Below are 19,460 nucleotides of genomic sequence, written 5' to 3' on the forward strand. Positions count from 1 at the left end.
CCTCTATTTTGTGTTACAATGGAGATGACACCTCACACATACCGCACCACTATGTAAACTTTATTTTTGGGTACCTCGCCTATGCTTAATGCATTCTTAATCAACTGAAAAAATAAAAAAAAAGGCCATAAAAATCGAAAACTAAATTGTGTTTTCGGTGCAAATTTTCTGTAGTTCTTTTTCACAAGTCACGTGCAAACAAAGTGCTCCGATTTTCTCATCCCCTTACTGTTCAGCCTTTGTGAGGTTCCGTCTCAATCCTCCCTTTGCAGAGTCCGCAGCAGCTGCAGCAGCAAAACCAAACCCTAAGCCAAAACCCTCGAAGGAAGGAGGCCAGAAGGCCAGGCAGCAAGAAGGAAGGCGAGAATGCCGAACCTCGAGTGCCGGATGTACGAGGCCAAGTACCCGGAGGTGGATATGGCGGTGATGATCCAGGTGAAGCACATCGCCGACATGGGCGCCTACGTCTCCCTCCTCGAGTACAACAACATCGAGGGCATGATCCTCTTCTCGGAGCTCTCCCGCCGCCGAATCCGCTCCGTCTCCTCCCTCATCAAGGTCGGCCGCCAGGAGCCCGTCATGGTCCTCCGGGTCGACCGGGAAAAGGGATACATTGACCTCTCCAAGCGCCGTGTTTCGGAGGAGGACATCCAGGCCTGCGAAGAACGCTACAACAAGAGCAAGCTTGTCCACTCCATTATGCGCCATGTCGCGGAGACTCTTGATCTCGACCTCGAGGACCTCTATGTGCACGTTGGTTGGCCCCTCTACCGCAAATATGGTCATGCCTTCGAGGTATCTCTTGCCAAGATTGGTCTTTTACTCGTTTGGGTATCAAATTTGGAATTGGCGTAGAGATGTGTAACGTTTTGAAAGATGGCTCGTTGCTTGTTTCTAGGCGTTTAAGTCGATCGTGGCGGACCCTGATTCAGTTCTTGATTCTCTTACCCGGGAAGTCAAAGAAGTCGGGCCTGATGGGCAGGAGGTGAGGCTGAACTTTTGCTACTTCCTTTCTTTTCCTTCTGGTACTTTTTTTTTAGTATGCTTATATCGGCAGAGTGCAGGTAACAAAGTTAGTGCCGGCAATGACGCCGGAAGTTAAGGATGCTCTGGTCAAGAATATCAGGAGAAGAATGACACCTCAGCCACTAAAGATTCGTGCTGACATCGAGATGAAATGCTTTCAGTTTGATGGGGTTCTCCATATCAAGGTTACCATTCTAACTTCTTTTTACTCTAGTCGTGTTTATTTTTTGTCATTATAATCCGTAATGAATGACTGCCTTTTCTCAAAACTGATTCTTCAGATTTGGTCTTACATCCCCTACAATACTGTATCTGAATAAGAGATGCTTTTTGATGATTGATTATCTTTGCCTGACTAATGGACTTACAGGAAGCTATGAGGAAAGCAGAGGCTGCAGGGAACAATGATTGCCCTGTGAAGATCAAACTTGTTGCTCCTCCCCTCTATGTGCTGACCACACAAACTCTTGACAAGGTTTGGTGAAAATCTGAGTAGTTATATATGGTTCATATATTTCATTTGAAGTAAGTTGTACTTGGGAGTCTTGGAGACATTGTCAACTAGAATCTGTAGTGATTCTTGTTGTTCAAGGGATATTTGAGATAAATTTTATCGAAAAGATCATGCTCAATTGGTCCAGACAATTGGTCATCCACTACTTTTTGATGGTTTTGAAGGAACACTTTGACTTCTAGATCCTAGTTGTTATAGCTGAAAAGAGTAAATGTTTGAAGGTAGCACCATACCTTCTGTATGAAAATCTTGGTTGGTAATTGAAAATCTTTTTAAGCAAAACTCCAATAAGGAAGCTGTCCAACAAGTGCATTGACCATATACTTACAATAAGAACTTAAGAGCAAAGAAATTGGAGATTTTTGTGCATAGATTTGGTGGGAATCATTGACTAGGTGAGCATTTTTGAAGAGAAAATTGTGTAAGTAGTTTGTTAGATAAATGTTATTGGCCACACGACCTACTCTTAATGATTAAGATTTTTTATTACAAGAGAAGTGGATATTCTTGTCCATAGATTTGGGGAAGTGCTCAAACAATCATTTACTTGAATATTGATTGACATTGACTTTGTTGAAGGGATGGTATGAATTCTCTTTATACAACATTGATGCTAAGAGTCCCCATTTTGCATGCAGAAGTATGAGTCTCTTCATAAACTTGTTAATCGTCATCTTGAGTACTATATTTAATATAGGATCAGTGTATTGAAAGGCGATTACGGTTGGCGGGCGGTCACCCAAGTCAACGAGTAGAAGAGAGGAAAGATTCCCTCCTCATCTCTCTTTCTTTCTTTTGGTGTCGCCACACAACTTCAACGTGGAGACATTTGATGATATGATGGCTCCACTCCAGCCCTAATTAGGGCTAGAGTAGTCTGTATTAAATTTCTTTCAGCCTTCTAAGTGGCTTGAATGGTCATGAGTAGAGACAGATGTTAATGAGAACTTGAGGGGGCCAGCATTTTAACTACAGGATATCAATTTTTCGTAGTCGTTTTGTTTCTTTGCTCTCCTTGAGCCTTTTAATTGTAAGGTGAGGGTCTTGATCAAAACTCTAGATACCTTTCCGTTCTAGCTGCACTCCTTTTGCAAGAGACGCCCTCACTCTTCTTATATTTAGTTTGCAAGAAGCCCATCGCTCTTCTTGTATTTACGGTAAAACCCGTAGAATACCTTAGAAATCATTAGAGCACCCAATTCACATTTGATTTATGTCCAATCTACTCTCTCTCCCCCCAACCCCACCCACCCCACACCACTTAGAGCTTTTTAATTTTTTATTTAGCTAAAAAATTGAGGCAAAAAAACATTGAAATTAACTAAAACTTTAAGAAGTATCAATTTTCTCAGGATTGAGACCGAAACCAAAAGTTTAAACTACAATTTCCTCTCCCTTCTTAGCTGTTAGAAGTTGTTAAAACAAACTTCATAAAAGTTTAGAGAAAAACCTGAAGTGATTGAGAATAATACCCTTCCCTTTGTGTGACTTATATCACAAAGGCTTTTGTAGTTAGGGATAAATGAGGTACTTGATGTTTTAAAAGGCATTTTTGCAGCCTCTGATTGTGATGGTCGGGAATGGCCCATCAATTGTCTTGTATAGCCAGCCATAGAAGGCCTAGCAAGGGGCCTAGGCCTCATATGCGGTTTTGATGGCTCATATGTAGGTTTTGACCACCTATTTGGTGGCTTAGGCGGGTCGGTATTGACACAAGAAAACATGATGCTAGTGTTTTATTTACTTCTTTATTATGTTCTTGATTTATTACTATTTGCATGTTGTAGTTTTATATATTTGATACAAACATGCTACCAATTGTTCTTTGTGTTTATATTGTATGGTGTTACACATATCATTTTGTTCCTTTTAGATATGTTAGTTTATTACTAACAAAATTTCACATATAGTGTATACTATATCATATATATTGTTTTTAATACAAGGAAACTTGCATTTAACTCCTTGAATTTCATGATTTTGTGGTCTACACCTTGCATTTTCAGTATATATTAATCACACCTTATGTTAACAAAATATTTGCATAACACACTTGGCTTAGATTAACAACACTATTTGGTTAGATTGCATAATGGTACGAATATTTTGTCAAGATCATCACACTAAAATACTTGATATGCCCTTACCACCCTAAAATTCTCAACTTGCCTTTTTCTCATAATTATTTTCGTTCCTTTCCTCTCTCTCTCTCTCTCTCTCTCTCTCTCTCTCTCTCTCTCTCTCTCCTCTCTCGTTGGAGTTGAAGCATCACACTCTCATAGAGATTTGAAGCTATATTGGCCCCCTTAAGCAATGAGCATCAAAAACCAACAGGAAAACAGAAAGAAACAACTTCATATGGCATCTTCTTCTCTTTTCCTTCTTTGTGCCCATTGTGCCACAATGCCTGTGCAGAGAGCTCGTCAAGGTCACTGGCTTGTAGAGTTGGAGGATTTTCAAATTTTTTTTCATGCCATGATGTTAACCATGGAGGGTTTGACCAGGGAGGTAAGAACTTATTTAGTCATTCTTTTTCTATTTTATTTTGACCCATCTTAATGGAAGCATAACCCATCTTGGTGAGGTTTGAGTTCTAGGTCTCAAATCCAATTCCCATTTTGACTCCATTCATGACTTCTCTCCTCGTAGATTCTAGTTAGCATCGCTGTCCTCCATCGGTTAAACATTATAACTTTATCAAATAACCTCCTCTCTGCCCTTATTCCCCTGGCCTTTGCTTCTCTCCCCCTGCTTATACACTTTTAAACTCCAAAACTTCTATCTTGTTGGTGAAATCCTAGCATTTAGCTAGCCTAGTCTCTGTTTCTTTAAGGACAAACAACAATCTTTCTGGTAGAGTCCTCTTTCCTTGACAACATGGACTAAGTAGGGGTGGCAAAGGTTGATATAGTAGACAGGCAAGATATGAGTCTTATGTGTGAATATTTGGTGGGTTTAAGGTGAGGGTGAGGTATTTTTGGTAACGCCTTCAGTGTAGCTAAATTAACTCAGATAATTTAGTTAACCAGTTGATGGATCTAACAACAAGTGTGTTATGTAAATATTATGAACTTCGGATTTTATTATTTATATTGAAAACGCAAGGTGTAAACCATAAATTAGTGAAAATGTAGGGTGTTAAATTTGAATTTCCTTTTAATATGTTAAAATGCTAGCACAAATAGGCGCTTGCATATGTATTTGCATACCAATGCTGCCGAGTGAACACTTGTGTACTGCTCCGGTTTGTAAGATGAAGATATCACTACATGCCTACTTGTATTAGATTTGATTTAAGCTCCCATATTGCTCTAATTAACAAAAGGATCAATTTATTTCATCATTAAAATTTACATGTGGAATGTTAAATTTCTTTGCTATCTAAATGAATGTTGGCTAAATTTACATTGGATTTAAAATTTTTAATTCTAGTTTAAAGCACAAATGAAGATCATCTAACTTAGGTGTAGAGTTTCTTGAAAAAGATAACTATGACATACAAGTACCTACTGCTGTAGTGATTAAACTGATTGAGAGCCTTGCGTAGAAGAAAATATATATCCTTCGAGATCGAGGGTGATGGCGACATGCTTTCTTTAGGCCATAGTTATTAGAATTGGATCGGACCGGATGGTCTAATTGGTAAACTGGTGAACCAACAACCAAGCAGGTTCCATTTTGTTATAGGATTGAAAAAGCAATTAACCCGTTAAAAGTCGGTTGACTTGGTGGTTCAACCAGTGAACTGTGCAACACAAACAAGTTTTTTCGAATCAATTTGGTTGATCAATTTTCCAAAATTAGCTAGTAGTCTGGCTCAATTATTCTAATCTTGACCTTTAGGGTAATTTAATCCTAAATTTAAGTATTTATATTTATTTAAAATTAAAAGGATAATGAAAATATGATTATAAGTCATAGTTTGATATATTTAAACATAAATATTAGTTTAAAAATAGTTAATAGTAAAATAAATGCAATTATATTGCTTTTGTAGAGGTTTTTTAGTTTTTAAAGTTATTTAAAACTAGAATAATATTATTTAAATATTTAAAAATATTCATAAATAATTCAGGGGTCCAATCGAGTGAACCACTGGTTGAACCAATAATCTAGTAACTTGACCTCTAACTAATCAATGTCCTACCTCGTTATGATAATTATGCTTTAGGCACATAATCAATCAATGACCAGTGAAAAGTTTCTTTCAATTGCTTGATTCAAGGGGCATTCCTTTTCAATATGTCCAATTTCGTTGAGTTTAAGTTGAGAAAATATTTCCTTCCTATTTTCATCACTAGTAACAATGTAAAATTTTAGTTTATGATGGCATCCGGTTTATATTCTTTGATTGCCTGATTCAAGGGGTGTTCCTTTTCAACATCTCCAATTTCATTGAGTTTAAGTTTAGAAGATATATCCTTCCTATCTTCATCTCTAGTAACATTGTTAAGTTAAGTTTCTGATTGTATAAGTCCTTAAAGTATATCCTTCAACTATCAACTTGTGTGGTTTCAATTGATCCTTGTTTCATCTCTACAGCAATGGACTCAATAGATTACAATATACAAATTTATAAGGGTTAAAATTATCAATGAAAAATGTAATATACATTATTCATTCAGAATCACTAATTCATTTGTCAACCAAACAACAAATTGATCACTAATACATGCATCAACCATTCATGAATTAGCTCCTCCATTTGATTCATCCTAATTCGATCCCACTTAGACATCAAAACAGGCCATAATTGTTTAGATTTGGGAATTTCAGTAACAATGGACTCAAATTCTGTTTTTTGCAGTTCAGTAACCAATTTCTGAAAATTCTTTAGTGGTGCAATCTGAAGCCATCTCTCAACTATTTTTGTCCCCATGTTTAGCTGAAATAGTTTGAAATTTATTTTGGTCTTAGTATTGTTATGTTGTATGAAGACACTTTTTTAGACCAATGGAACAAAACTTGCCTAAACTACTGCATTTTGTTTTAGGAAGAGAAGCTGAAACATGAACTAAGTTTCCAAGCTCCAGTTTCTCCTTGGTACTCCTGTCCATGGCACATGCCCTCTTTGCCGAGTAGCACTATGCATATCATGTGATGTCTTATGCTGATGAACTACCGGTAGTCTCTTAAATACTCAGTCCAAGTTAGGTCAAAATTTTCGGTCATCTAAGGTCAATATCTGTTAGAAAAGGATTATTTCACAGCGATTAGAAAATCTAAAGTTGCTAGCCTCTTCATAGTTTTACGGTGATCAACATGTCCATTGGGGGTGTGCTCATTAGTGAAGATCGTAAACAGCCATCATCAAAGTTCAACATGTGGAATGCTAGATGCATTGGCCACTTACACAATGTGGTCAACAGCAGTCCTCCATAATAAGATATTACAAACTTTGAAGGCGATTCTATCTGATTTCATCTTCAATTCTCTGTCTATCTCATCTTCTCTCTTCAATCACACGTCACATATTACTTTTCCTCTTCTACATAGTATGGGAAAGTAGATAGATAACTCCATTTCTCATGCTTTGTGTGTTATCTCTTGGCACCTCCATGTCTTTCCCAAACACTGCGACGCTAGTAATGATAGTAATCTCCTACATTGCATACATGCTAAATTGCTTCCCTCACAACTTGGTGAACATCCAAACTCCGCTACAACCATCCACATCTCCATTTCTTTTCTGATCCTGAAATTCGAGAAGAAAGCAGGGAACTGAGAAGCATCAATTTACACGATAAAGCATAGTGAAAACCATTGCTGCATCTTGTTTTGGCTATTCAATATTCATCCCCATGGCTATCATCTTCCTTCTAGTAGTCATGTTGAAGAGAAAGAAGGGAAGGACCTATTATTACTGGTTCATAAATTTCTTAAGTTTTTGGATTTGCTTTAGGTTTCCTTTATGAGTAGCCCATCGACTCACAAGTACATCTAACTCCTCCCTTGCGAAATGCATCTTAGTGAGTGATACCTAAGCTTTTTTGTTAAAAGAGTTATATATAACTTGAAAAAGTCTATGGGACTTCATATCTTGTGTGTATGAAATATTAATGGTACTAATGTGTTTGTTCTAAGTTGTACTTTATTATTCCATTAAATTCAGTATTTGTATATTGTTTCATGTCTATGATAAGTCAGAAGTTTCTAGCACTAAGCTATTGTCCTGCACTTCTTATTACAACCCCTCTATCAGAATAGCATACGGATATGCCTGCCTGCTACCCAACTGAGAATCTGCACGATGGAGTGCAAAGAGCCTACAAGACACTTGGCACAATAGTCTATCTATTCCAAATAGTAAACAATAGACAATGTTTTTTCTTATTTCTATCTAAGGAGGTGAAAAAGTAACTGAAATATCAAACTAATGCAACAATACATGAAGTAAACACTTTATAGGAAACAAAGCTGGAATTGTCATTTACAACAATACCAAAGTGATACAATGCCAAGCCAATGGTTTTGCCATATAAGAGTAGGTATGGTATCGTAATTCCAAACTTGATGCTGCAGTGCACAATATGATATCAACCATTGCTTTATACAAGATAGGACAATATAATCTTGTAAAACATTTAATTCTCAAGCACAAGTCATTTTTGGTCACCATGGTCACTGTTAATGTCGTGACTAGGCCGTCCGTTTTAACTTAGGAGTACTGAAGTGTCAGTATAGTGGTGCAATTGATAGGGTACTAAGATTTGTCCTATTTATACTTGAGGATACCAGAGTTTTTGGATTTCAATTCATGTGATTATATGATAGTTCTTGCCTACTAACTTGGTATGTGTAATAGCATGATTCCAGACAAACGATATCAAATAATTGCTTTCAAGCTTATAATCCCACATATAGCCCTTGAACAAGCTTTCAAGTTAAACTCGTGAAGCTACCCATACAGGCTCATAAATTCAAATTCCACAGAATCCAAATTAGAGAACAATAGCAAAAGGTTTGAATATTATAATAGCATGATTCCAGACAAATAATATCAATAATGGTTTTCAAGCTTATAATCCCACATATAGCTCTTAAACAAGCTTTCAAATTGTTATACTCATGAATCGCGCCATATAACCTCATTAATCCAAATTAGAGAACAGTAGCAAATTGTTCTAATCAGCGCAAATAATTTATAAATCAGAGTCATGTGTACTCACATAACCGAGCTTTAGTATAGAACTTAGAACAACCCATGACAAGTTCAAATCTCATAACTGCAAAGCATGTTTCATAAAACATGATACCTGCTTAGAGGAATACCTAATTCAACTATTCATAGTTGCAAATCAGATTTCACAAAATACTATCCAATCCATTTAATATGTATTTACTTATAAGAAAATCCAATTCTACTTACTCATGGCTGCATAATATGTTTCAGAAAGTCACCTAATTTAGTAGTAGAGAAAACCATCTCTACTCAATCATACATATAATAAGTGGTCCAAAATTATCTGTTTACGTTGATAGGGAAAACCAATTCTACCTATAATTGCAAAACATATTACATTTCACCTAGATTAGGAAAACCAGTTCTACTCAGGTTAATCTGACAAATTGGAGATAAATCCAATTAATTAGATGGATATTTGATGAGTTTGAAGGTTTGTCAAGGTGTTTCACAACTTGTGAGTTCTTTTTTTCTTTTTCTCTTCTCTATTTCTCTTTCCTATATGACTTTTGCACCATCTCTGCCCACTATTGGTAGTAGCGGTAGATGTGCCACCAACTTTTGTTCTCTACAAACTCACTACCTTAAGCGATAATTTAAATTTTATTATATTTCTATTATTTTACTAGATTTTAACTTTCTTTTTTTTGCATTTTATTAGTTGTTCATAATTTTATGTTACTTAAAAATAGCTCGATACTGGAATGACCGATAGAACTAATATGTATAACTGTTTCCAATGACCGATATTGATACTGGTAATGTTTCCTAATTTCTTGTATTCGAAACCTTGCTATTAACACTCCACTTCAAAAGTAGTCACAATAGGGAAAATGAACTCATTTATACAACACCATATATGAAATACTTCATCTAGCCATGATTAAATACCAAACCATTGGATTAAATATTTAACTTAATATAAAGCACGGATATGGAACACATGTATGACATGACACAGACACAGTTATACGACATCTTATGAAAAAAGAACATAATGCTAAGTAAATACATAAACTGTATATATAATTTATTAATTTTTCTAAAGTACAAAAAAAAATACATACTCTATTTCATAAGAGAACTAAAATGTGCCCAAACCATATAAAAATCTTGATTTGACTACTAATGTGTTGCTTATAAAGGAATAATTTGTGAACGAGAGCAATGCCCTCACGGTCTAGCAGCTATAGGAGAGGGAGTGAAAGAGAGAGATGGGAAAAGCTTCTTCTTCGTTCCTTCTCATCTCAACCAAACCATAGCCATGCCCTCTTCCCTTAGATCAGCTCTATTATGAACCAGATCTGGACCAGTCTACTCATAAGAAAAATGTTGAGAATTTTACAAGTGGTACCATTGCGAGTTAGAATCTAATGACTTTAGTTTCACGTGAATCTGAGATGAAGGTGAAAAGTTAAAAATAAAACAATGAATAAAGGCTAGAACAGGAGAGAAATGAAAATATCCGATGTTGCGAGTGAAATGTGGCGGATGACCAAGGATGGTGGTGGACGGCTGTAAGGTTGAGTGGCTCGTGGAGGAAGATGGTGACTAGGATTTGAAAAGAGAAGATTAGGGGTAATGGAGGTGGTGATGGAAAATTAATTTATTTCTAGTCCTAGTTTACTTTTATGACTACTTCTATGTTACTCTTACTCTTACTCCTAAAATAGGTAAAGCTACAATATAAATTTTCAATTCTTTAATGGATGATTAAACAAAGGAGTCCAATTTCTATATATATAAAGGTTTGATATAATGAGTCATACTAGGACTAACCCTAAAGGTTTACACGATTCGATTTAGGATTTGTATTAAAAGTTTATATAACTTAATTGAACTTACTTTAAAGCTAATTTGACGTAAAGGCTTACATGACATAACTAGACTTGTCTTAAATAACATATTAGACTTGCTTAAAGGTTTACATGAAAGATAAGCATGAATCAATTAAGAGATAAATAGATTTGATCCATCGAGCCTAATATCCTCATGATATGATTCGACCTAACCCGATTAACATCATGCTCTTCATCCACATTGTGATTTACTCTTTGGTAGCCTCCACAACTGGGATTTGATTGCAAATCAATAGTCCTTGAGGAGACCTGCTCAGTCGTGGTGGCACATAATTGGAGCCAATGGATCAATTGCCCCTGGAGTGAGCGTTATCTAAGGATTCCAAGAGCATATGATTTAGTTTAAGGGGCTATTGGATTCGGTAATCCTATCAAATAATCGAACTAGAAACCTATGAATCCATTTTCAATTAGCCTTAAGAGTGTCCCACCTATGCCCATGGCATATCTTTCCTATTTTTCTTTCCAACTAAAAATGAAAGGATACGTAAATTGCGTGTTTGATACTCATTGGAGCCATATTCGATGCTTGTTGGTGTTCGACACATTGGCATGCATTGAACACAATCAAAACAACCAATTTGCCGTGTTTGTGCTTCCTAGTTTAACAACCGCTAATTCTTGTTGAGGTTCTATTTCTCTATATCTAATTATTAGAAATCACACATATAAAAAAAAAACAATGAGAACCATATACTAGTGAAAATTCAAGATTTAGCAACCAAAATCTCTTTTTGGGCACCCATTTTTTTGCTTCTAAGTAACACTAACAATACAAAGCTATTCATAAATGCCACTAGAGGTCAAATAGAGATTTACTCATTATTAACAATTATCATAGTCTTATTTATTGTTCTCTTTGTGCATCTTTCAAAATCTATTCAACATTTTCTCTTCTGTACAGGATCAAGGGATATCAATTCTTAATAATGCAATAAAGGCTTGCACTGAAGAGATTGATCGCCACAAAGGAAAACTTACAGTGAAGGAAGCACCAAGAGCTGTAAGTTCGATTTCATCTTCTGTGTGTCTTGCCTTGGTAGATCTTACAGTTTTCTTTCTTGAAAGCATATAGATGGAAGTAGTTATTTTGTCTATTTGCTCCTTAAATAAGTTAATTATTTGTGCAAATATACCTAATTGTGTGGTTCTTTCTTATTTAAGACTTTAAACATAGTTTAGGATTCACTATATGAGATGATGTCGTCATATTAATGGTTCAAATCTGTAACCGACTTTGGAAAGGTAAATATATGAAGTATTTGTTATACTGTATGGGCAGCACCTTCCATGACATCAAGTGCTATGCATTTTATTCTCTTTATTTGGTTATCATGCATTCCATCCTGACATTCTCAAGTTGATTGATAAAGGTTACTTAAAGTTATATAATGATATCTTCACTTGCTTTACTCTTAAATTATACGAAACATTTTCCTTCTTTAACTTTGAAGTAGCAGTATTGTGCACTGCATACATGCCACTTAAAAAGCTTCTCATTGATAATTAGCATTACATATTAAGGTCAGTCCCTTTTCTTGTGGGAAGCTGAGTAGAAATGATGCATCTATTAATTTGGGCAGATTATTTGTTTCTAGCTAATTCAAATTTCATTGATACTTTGGTAGGTGAGTGAGCGAGATGACAAGCAACTTGCTGAGCACATGGCAAAGTTGATGTCAACAAATGAGGAGGTTGATGGAGATGAAGAAAGCGAAGATGAGGAGGATACAGGAATGGGAGAAATTGATGTTGAAAATTCTGGTGTTGGTATTGCTGATTGAGACATGGACTGAGTAGCTTGAACATGTTTGCCAAACTTGGGACAGCTGTTTAGCATCAGCCAGCAGCTTAAATGCTTTTCTATGTATTTTAGCAATTTATAGAGTCTTGCCCATCAATTGATGATCTTGTATCCTTTGAGATTTGTATGATAACTTGTCTGTTTGGCTTTTCCCATTATTATGGTGAGGAAAGGTAAAAATTTTCCTGTTTAGGCACATGGATTTTCTTGATGGTTTGGAATTTTGAACTTTTAATTATCTATATGTGGAAGAAGTATTTACTTGTAACAGCTAGAAAAGTTTTATTTGAGCATTATGTGCATATGAACTTTTAATTTCGAACCTTAGAATTGGGCGCAGGCTCGATTTGAGCTGTCTCAGCTCGAGCCTGCGCCCAATTCTAAGATTCGAAATTAATTTCGAGTCGAGCCTGAGCGAGCTTAGGCTCGGACTCAGCTTGTTTACACCCCTAATATGATAGAGACTAAAAGCTTATATTTCTGTATCAGTTTATTTGCAGCAGAGGATGGGCTAGTTGCAACATAATTGCACTTCTTTTACCTATTTGCAACCTTAGGTTGAAAGTGATTGCATCCGCGAAATCAATTACAAAAATTTTATTACACCAAAATTACCTTTTAAACCCAAAACTAATTCAAATTGGAAGTAAAAATTTATTGCAGTTCAAGATAATGAAAAAGTTATTATCTAGTGCATTTTTTATATTTGTGCGCGCATAAGTTGGTGCTTGATGGAACGATGTCCTAAAGCTAAAGCTGCTGAATTTTTTTTTAGTTACTTCGTGGAAACCATTAACGTTCCCGTATCTTCCACTATTGTCAAGTGGTTCATCTTATAATCTGAAATTTGAAGCTTTACCATTAAATTTACCTTATCATTTGTATTTGATGCTGATCTCTATATGAATTATACTAGAAGTACGATTATTAGCCAATCTCTAATGGGTTAAGTGATGTTTAGATAATTTTACTTGTATTTATTTTATTTAGAGTTAAAGCTGATAAAGCTTCAAATTTACCTTATCATTTGTATTTGATGCTGATCTCTATATGAATTATACTAGAAGTACGATTATTAGCCAATCTCTAATGGGTTAAGTGATGTTTAGATAATTTTACTTGTATTTATTTTATTTAGAGTTAAAGCTGATGGAATCTATGAATCTTTGGGTAAAGTGGTTTTACTTATCTTCTCTACATTTATTATAAATAGATACTGAATTTTTCAGCAAAGAATATGGTTTTGCTCTCCTCTTCTCACCTTTTTTTTAGCAAAATTTATATTTAACACAACCTTTTATTTGTTGATTTAATTTGATCGCAAACAAAGTATATGCTTTTGATCTAATTTGTAGGTTTGATTAATTTTATTTATTAAATTGGTTGGACTTTCTGAATTTCCATGCATGAATTTGTGATTAACTTATCAATGGATTATCAATTGAATGTACCTCACATTCACATTCTGCTATTATTTATGATGATAATGCCGTAAATTTTTTGTGACATTTAAGTTCTCTCTCATACTTTCTTTTACATACTTGTATATACTAGCCTTGTTTATTGCTAATATAATATATATATTAGTCTTGTATACTATATTACACACTAGGGTTAAATATATTTTACCATCATGTACTCATGCCCAAAATCACTTTACCCCCTATATATTTTAAAAAGTCTCAAACTAGTCAATATATTTATAATTTAGTGAAACTGTTAGCTTTTTTCTATTAAGCTAAACTGGATGACACCAAAATTATTAAAATACTCCCATTGTGTTTGTTAGAGAAGACATGTAGGTTTTGTAAGATAGTGTCATTAAATGACCAAAATAGTCATAGTGAGTGCTTAGTTAAATTTGATAGAAAAATTGACAATCTCATTTTAGTTATAATGATAGAAACTGATTTGAGATTTTCTAAAATACAATGGGTAAAGTAATTTTGGGTATAAGTACGTAGTAGTAAAATGTATTTAACCTATTATGTAAGTTTGTTATTTTTTTTTCAAAGTAATGTTCATTCCTTCAGAATTATTTTGCTTTAGTACTTTAGTTGATTTTTAATGTAACGCTCCCGCTCAGCATGGGCACGTGCACGCCCACACGCCCACACGCCCACAAGGCATGCACACGATAAGACGAGTGGGGCCCGTCACTCACAAATATAGCCATGTTTTCACATAATCTATCACAAAATAAATCTTGATATCATCAAGTTAAACTTGTTAATATATCCATATCTAAATTCATAATAACTATACTAGACAACTACATAATCTAGTAGGTCATAATCTGGTAGGGCCCACACAGACCATGACAAATTATCAAGATACAATTAAAACAACTAATACATCAGTACACTATAATTCAACATGTATTATACAAATTATTATCTGATATAATAGAGTACAAATATCTAATAATAGTACAACTCAATATCTTGATAAATTATCTTCTATATCATCTAACGTTTATAGCTTACATTATCTTTGCTCTAAAATATTTTCTTAAGATATCTTAAATTGCTATCACATACCACATATCTAAGAGGGTTAGAAAATAAATAAAGAGAGTCATGAGCTAAATGCTCAATAAATAGACTTTACCCTGAATCAGTGATGCCAAACAGAGAGTAAATCATATACTGGATAATATGAATCAAAAAGAGCATCACGTCATGAATGAGTATATGAATATGTTCTCAATAATATATAAATGAAAGGTAGATATCATGTCATAATTTTGGACAATGTATAAATAAATCTTTATGCCATACCATCATTATAACTCTCTCAAATATGACACATATGATGCATGCTAATCATGACCATGCTATGATATCAAATGCGACCACATATAATGCATATTGACTACTTGATTATCAGATATATTAGATGACACTGAAGTCATATGTATTTCTCAATATCTCAATCATCAATATCGACATTAAATAGTATCATCATACTAGAACATTATGCATAATTAAGACTTGGTACCTGATTTCATCATTATGCCCGAAGGCTCAAAGCATACTTTGCTATCCGCAAAGGGTATCTCAATATAAATATACATTGCATCCACTAAGAGTATCAACATCATCTAGACTAGGCACCCTTCTAGCTGATAGAAACCACGTGAGAATAACTCGCCACATATACTATAGCGAACGGCATGTATCCAAATGTCTGCTTTGCACACAGACTAATGATCTCAGACATAAGGCTACAGGATCACGACTATGTCGAGTGATCAAGTATGTCGTAACCTTCGCGCTCACTCGAGTATCTTTACGCCTCCTATCAACTATCTAATTAATCATATTTCAAGTTTTTCTTCTAAACGATAAATCATATGTATTTTATCCAGTACGATAACAAGTCATGCATATCATGAATTTAGGTAGAAGAGGAGTCAAAGGAGATATAATACAATTTAATCTCAAATCATACATCTAACACATGCATATCCAGAGTAGTCTATCACATGCATACTCGTACTAGAGATCATCTCGATATAAAGTCATAACAGTATAGTCATCTCCAATCATTTCTATATATCATCAGTATACTCATATTCAAGACTAGTCTAATCAAATGCATGATAAAATGTACTCAACTAGAATCATCTATAGATAATATCATATAATTATACTGGAGGCCAAAACATGCATATACATAATTATATAATATATCCTAATTTGAGAAAGACATCTACGGAATAAAACTACTCACCGTTTGTTCTAAAGACACAAACCACGTAACCATTACATCCGTCAACCGAGTGTCAACTTATTCCTAGCAAGATTTATGGGGTTTCAAATAAGGGGTTCGGGATTTAAAAATATTTAAGTAGCATGAAGTTAGTCATTTATCCAATTAGAGCGCGTTCGTGTAAAATATGATGGTTCATTAGGTTTTAGAGTTATTACTTATCTTTCTTAACTAGTTAGATTTATATTATAGATAAACTTTTAATGTTATAAAGATACTATTATTATTAAAATGCTAGTGATGAAATAAGATTAAAAGGGTTACTCTTTTTATGTTTATAAAAATAGTCTTAATATGTAATTATAAAATAAAAGGATAACTATGTCTAATTATATATAAAAATATAAGTATGGACAAAAATGTAATTATAACTAATTTGTGATTCTTACTTGTTAGGTTTTTATTTGTTGGCAATTGTGTACAAAATATTCTAAGTGTATTTTTTCATGTATGTGAGCTTTACACAAGTCTAGAATATCTCTGGTTTGAATAATTGCAAGACTAGTGGAGAAAAGCTGTTGGGTTCACACCGCGTTCACAAACGCGTTCGAACGCGGTGCATTCACAAACGCGTTCGAACGCGGGTACTGTTTCACACAAACAGAGAGCCGCGTTCACAAACACGTTCGAACGCGGGTACTACGTTCACACAGACAGAGAGCCGTATTCACAAACGCGTTCGAACGCGGGTACTGCGTTCACACAGATCGAGAGCAGCATTCACAAAACGCGTTCGAACGCAACCTGAAGAATTCAAGCTGTCGCGTTCGAACGCACTTGGTCCCGTTCGAATGCACCTGAGATTAAGTCAGGCCGTTCGAACGCACTCGGGCCGCGTTTGAACGGCGTATCTATAAAGTTTGCAATTTATTGGATTCTCGTGAGTACGAATAAGACTTGGATTTGGCTCTATCTTGAAGATCATATATAAGAATTGTGATGCCCTATCTCTAGGGCAGTTGAAGAAGCATTATTGAAGGAGACTTCTTGAGGCTACATCGATTCTTCAACTAACAAGGTTGTTGATTGCTCAGTTTGAAGTCTTTGTAATATCTTGTAACTTAGGTGTTTTGTCACAAATTGCCAAAGGGGGAGATTGTTAGGTTTTTATTTGTTGGCAATTATGTACAAAATATTCTAAGTGTATTTTTTCATGTATGTGAGCTTTACACAAGTCTAGAATATCTCTAGTTTGAATAATTGCAAGACTAGTGGAGAAAAGTTGTTGAGTTCACACCGCGTTCACAAACGCGTTCGAACGCGGGTACTGCGTTCACACAGACAAAGAGCCGCGTTTACAAACGCGTTCGAACGCGGGTACTGCGTTCACACAGACAGAGAGCCGCGTTCACAAACGCATTCAAACGCGGGTACTACGTTCACACAGACCGAGAGCAGCGTTCACAAACGCGTTCGAACGCAACCTGAAGAATTCAAGCGGTCGCGTTCGAATGCACTTGGTCCCGTTCGAACGCACCTGAGATTAAGTCAGGCCGTTCGAACGCACCCGGGCCGCGTTCGAACGCACTTATGAAGTTTGCAATTTATTGGATTTTCGTGAGTACGGATAAGACTTGGATTCGGCTCTATCTTGGAGATCATATATAAGGATTGTGATGCCCTATCTCTAGGGCAGTTGAAGAAGCATTATTGAAGGAGACTTCTTGAGGCTACATCGATTCTTCAACTAACAAGGTTCCACTCCTTTACAAGAATTTAATCTTTCGTCTTAAGGGTGATCTAGACGAAAGATCAATCTCGAGGGCTACTGAGATTGGACTTCAATCACAAGAAGTAGTGAATCGTGGGTTCTACCGATCAAGACTGAGAGGAACAAAGTCGTTTGGATCGACGGGTTGTTTTGTGAGTCAGTCTTGTAACTGCTACTATTATAGTGATTGGTTTTGATCCGAATTTGGATCCGTGGTTTTTTTCCGTTTTGGGTTTTTCCACGTTAAAATCATGGCGTTCATCTCTGCTTTCGTTCTTAATATTTCTTCGGACTTTTACTTAAGCGAACGAGCGATATCATTGCCTAGTGTTTAGATACATACGTGTATCTATGGGTTTTTTCATTACTGTTTCTTAACTAATTAGAAACTACATAGTCTTTACTTAATTATATAATATAAGAAATAAACAAATAAATAATTAAGCCTATTATCTCATTCTATACAAAATAATAAATAAACCAATAGAATTACATACTAGCTATATATATAATGAACATTAGGGTATATTTATAAATAACATGAGTATAATTAATGAAGCTAAGTATTAATCTATTATATGCCAAGTAATAATATATGTAACTAATAGGTATATTTAGGTGTTTATAATTTAATTAATCATTAATTATAATAATTCTAACTAGCTAATAATAATATATATATATGGTAATATCAACTAATTGCATTAGCTAACATAAACTACTTAATTAAAAGGAAAAAGAAAGGAAGGCCTAGCACTGGTTGCGACTAGGAGAGAGGAACCGAGGAGGGAGAAAAAGAAGAAGAAGAAGAAGAAAAAGAAAAAGAGGAAGAAGAATAAAAGAGAAAAAGGAGAAGGGAAGGGAAGGGGTGCGGACTCGGGGGCGGGGAGGTATCGGTCGCTGCTAGTCAGCCAGCGCCAGCCTCTCATAGGCGACTCAGCTCCAGCGAGCCCAAGCCTACAAGGAGAGGTCTCACCGGCGATGGCAGTTCCAAGGGAGATAGCGGCGAGCCGGTGTCGACAATGGGGAGAGAGAGAGTGTGCGAAGGAGAGGAGAGAGAGATCAAAAGAGAGGAATTTAGAGAGAGAGAGAGGGAGAGGCGGTGGGGCGTTGACGCAGCAACAGCAACAGCAACTAACCCACTAGAACAGATGGCCCGACCCGATTGGTCAAGCCAGCAGTTGCAAGTGCGTTACACCCCCAACACATGCCATCGCAACATGGCACGAGGCCGACCACATCGTGCCATGGAATTTCTTTAGGGCTATGTTGTTACACAATATTTGATCACTTAACAGGCGCTCGTTTGGTGGCATAAAGATGCCTCAAATGTATAACTATTTTCTATTATTATGTCTTTTATAGAGACAAATTAAGTTTTATGATTCAATCTCTTGTTCTACTTATGCTTTATGTCCATGATTCTTATTCTACATATGTGATCTATGATTCCCTAGTTATTTAGCTAGTAGAAAGGTTTTTATTAGTTTGTATATAGATTGGATACCTAGAACTACATTATCTGTTTTCATCAATGTTTTAATATAACTGATATTTTCTGTAGGGTAATTTTGTAAATAATATAAAAC

The 19,460-nt window shown here is 35.4% G+C and overlaps 1 protein-coding gene across 1 annotated transcript; it reads left to right on the plus strand.

The window, feature by feature from the left end:
• The first annotated feature begins 225 nt into the window (after window positions 1-225).
• On the plus strand, window positions 226-12,654 carry LOC140765157 (eukaryotic translation initiation factor 2 subunit alpha homolog). The gene is made up of 6 exons (XM_073104101.1): window positions 226-795; window positions 899-985; window positions 1,065-1,211; window positions 1,397-1,501; window positions 11,487-11,585; window positions 12,211-12,654. The coding sequence occupies exons 1-6, from the start codon at window positions 367-369 to the stop codon at window positions 12,364-12,366; spliced, it is 1,023 nt and encodes a 340-aa protein (XP_072960202.1). The 5' UTR covers window positions 226-366; the 3' UTR covers window positions 12,367-12,654.
• The last annotated feature ends 6,806 nt before the right edge of the window (window positions 12,655-19,460 follow it).

The sequence above is a fragment of the Typha angustifolia genome, chromosome 8 (assembly GCF_048772165.1).
Source record: "Typha angustifolia cultivar Huaian chromosome 8, ASM4877216v1, whole genome shotgun sequence".
NCBI classification, from domain to species: Eukaryota; Viridiplantae; Streptophyta; class Magnoliopsida; order Poales; family Typhaceae; genus Typha; species Typha angustifolia.

What these genes read in the sequence shown, in the direction of transcription:
- LOC140765157 (XM_073104101.1), top strand. Translation starts at nt 367, where the DNA reads ATGCCGAACCTCGAGTGCCGGATGTACGAGGCCAAGTACCCGGAGGTG. An exon ending in AATATGGTCATGCCTTCGAG is followed by an intron (nt 796 to 898) that starts GTATCTCTTGCC and finishes GCTTGTTTCTAG; the next exon opens with GCGTTTAAGTCGATCGTGGC. An exon ending in TCGGGCCTGATGGGCAGGAG is followed by an intron (nt 986 to 1,064) that starts GTGAGGCTGAAC and finishes GGCAGAGTGCAG; the next exon opens with GTAACAAAGTTAGTGCCGGC.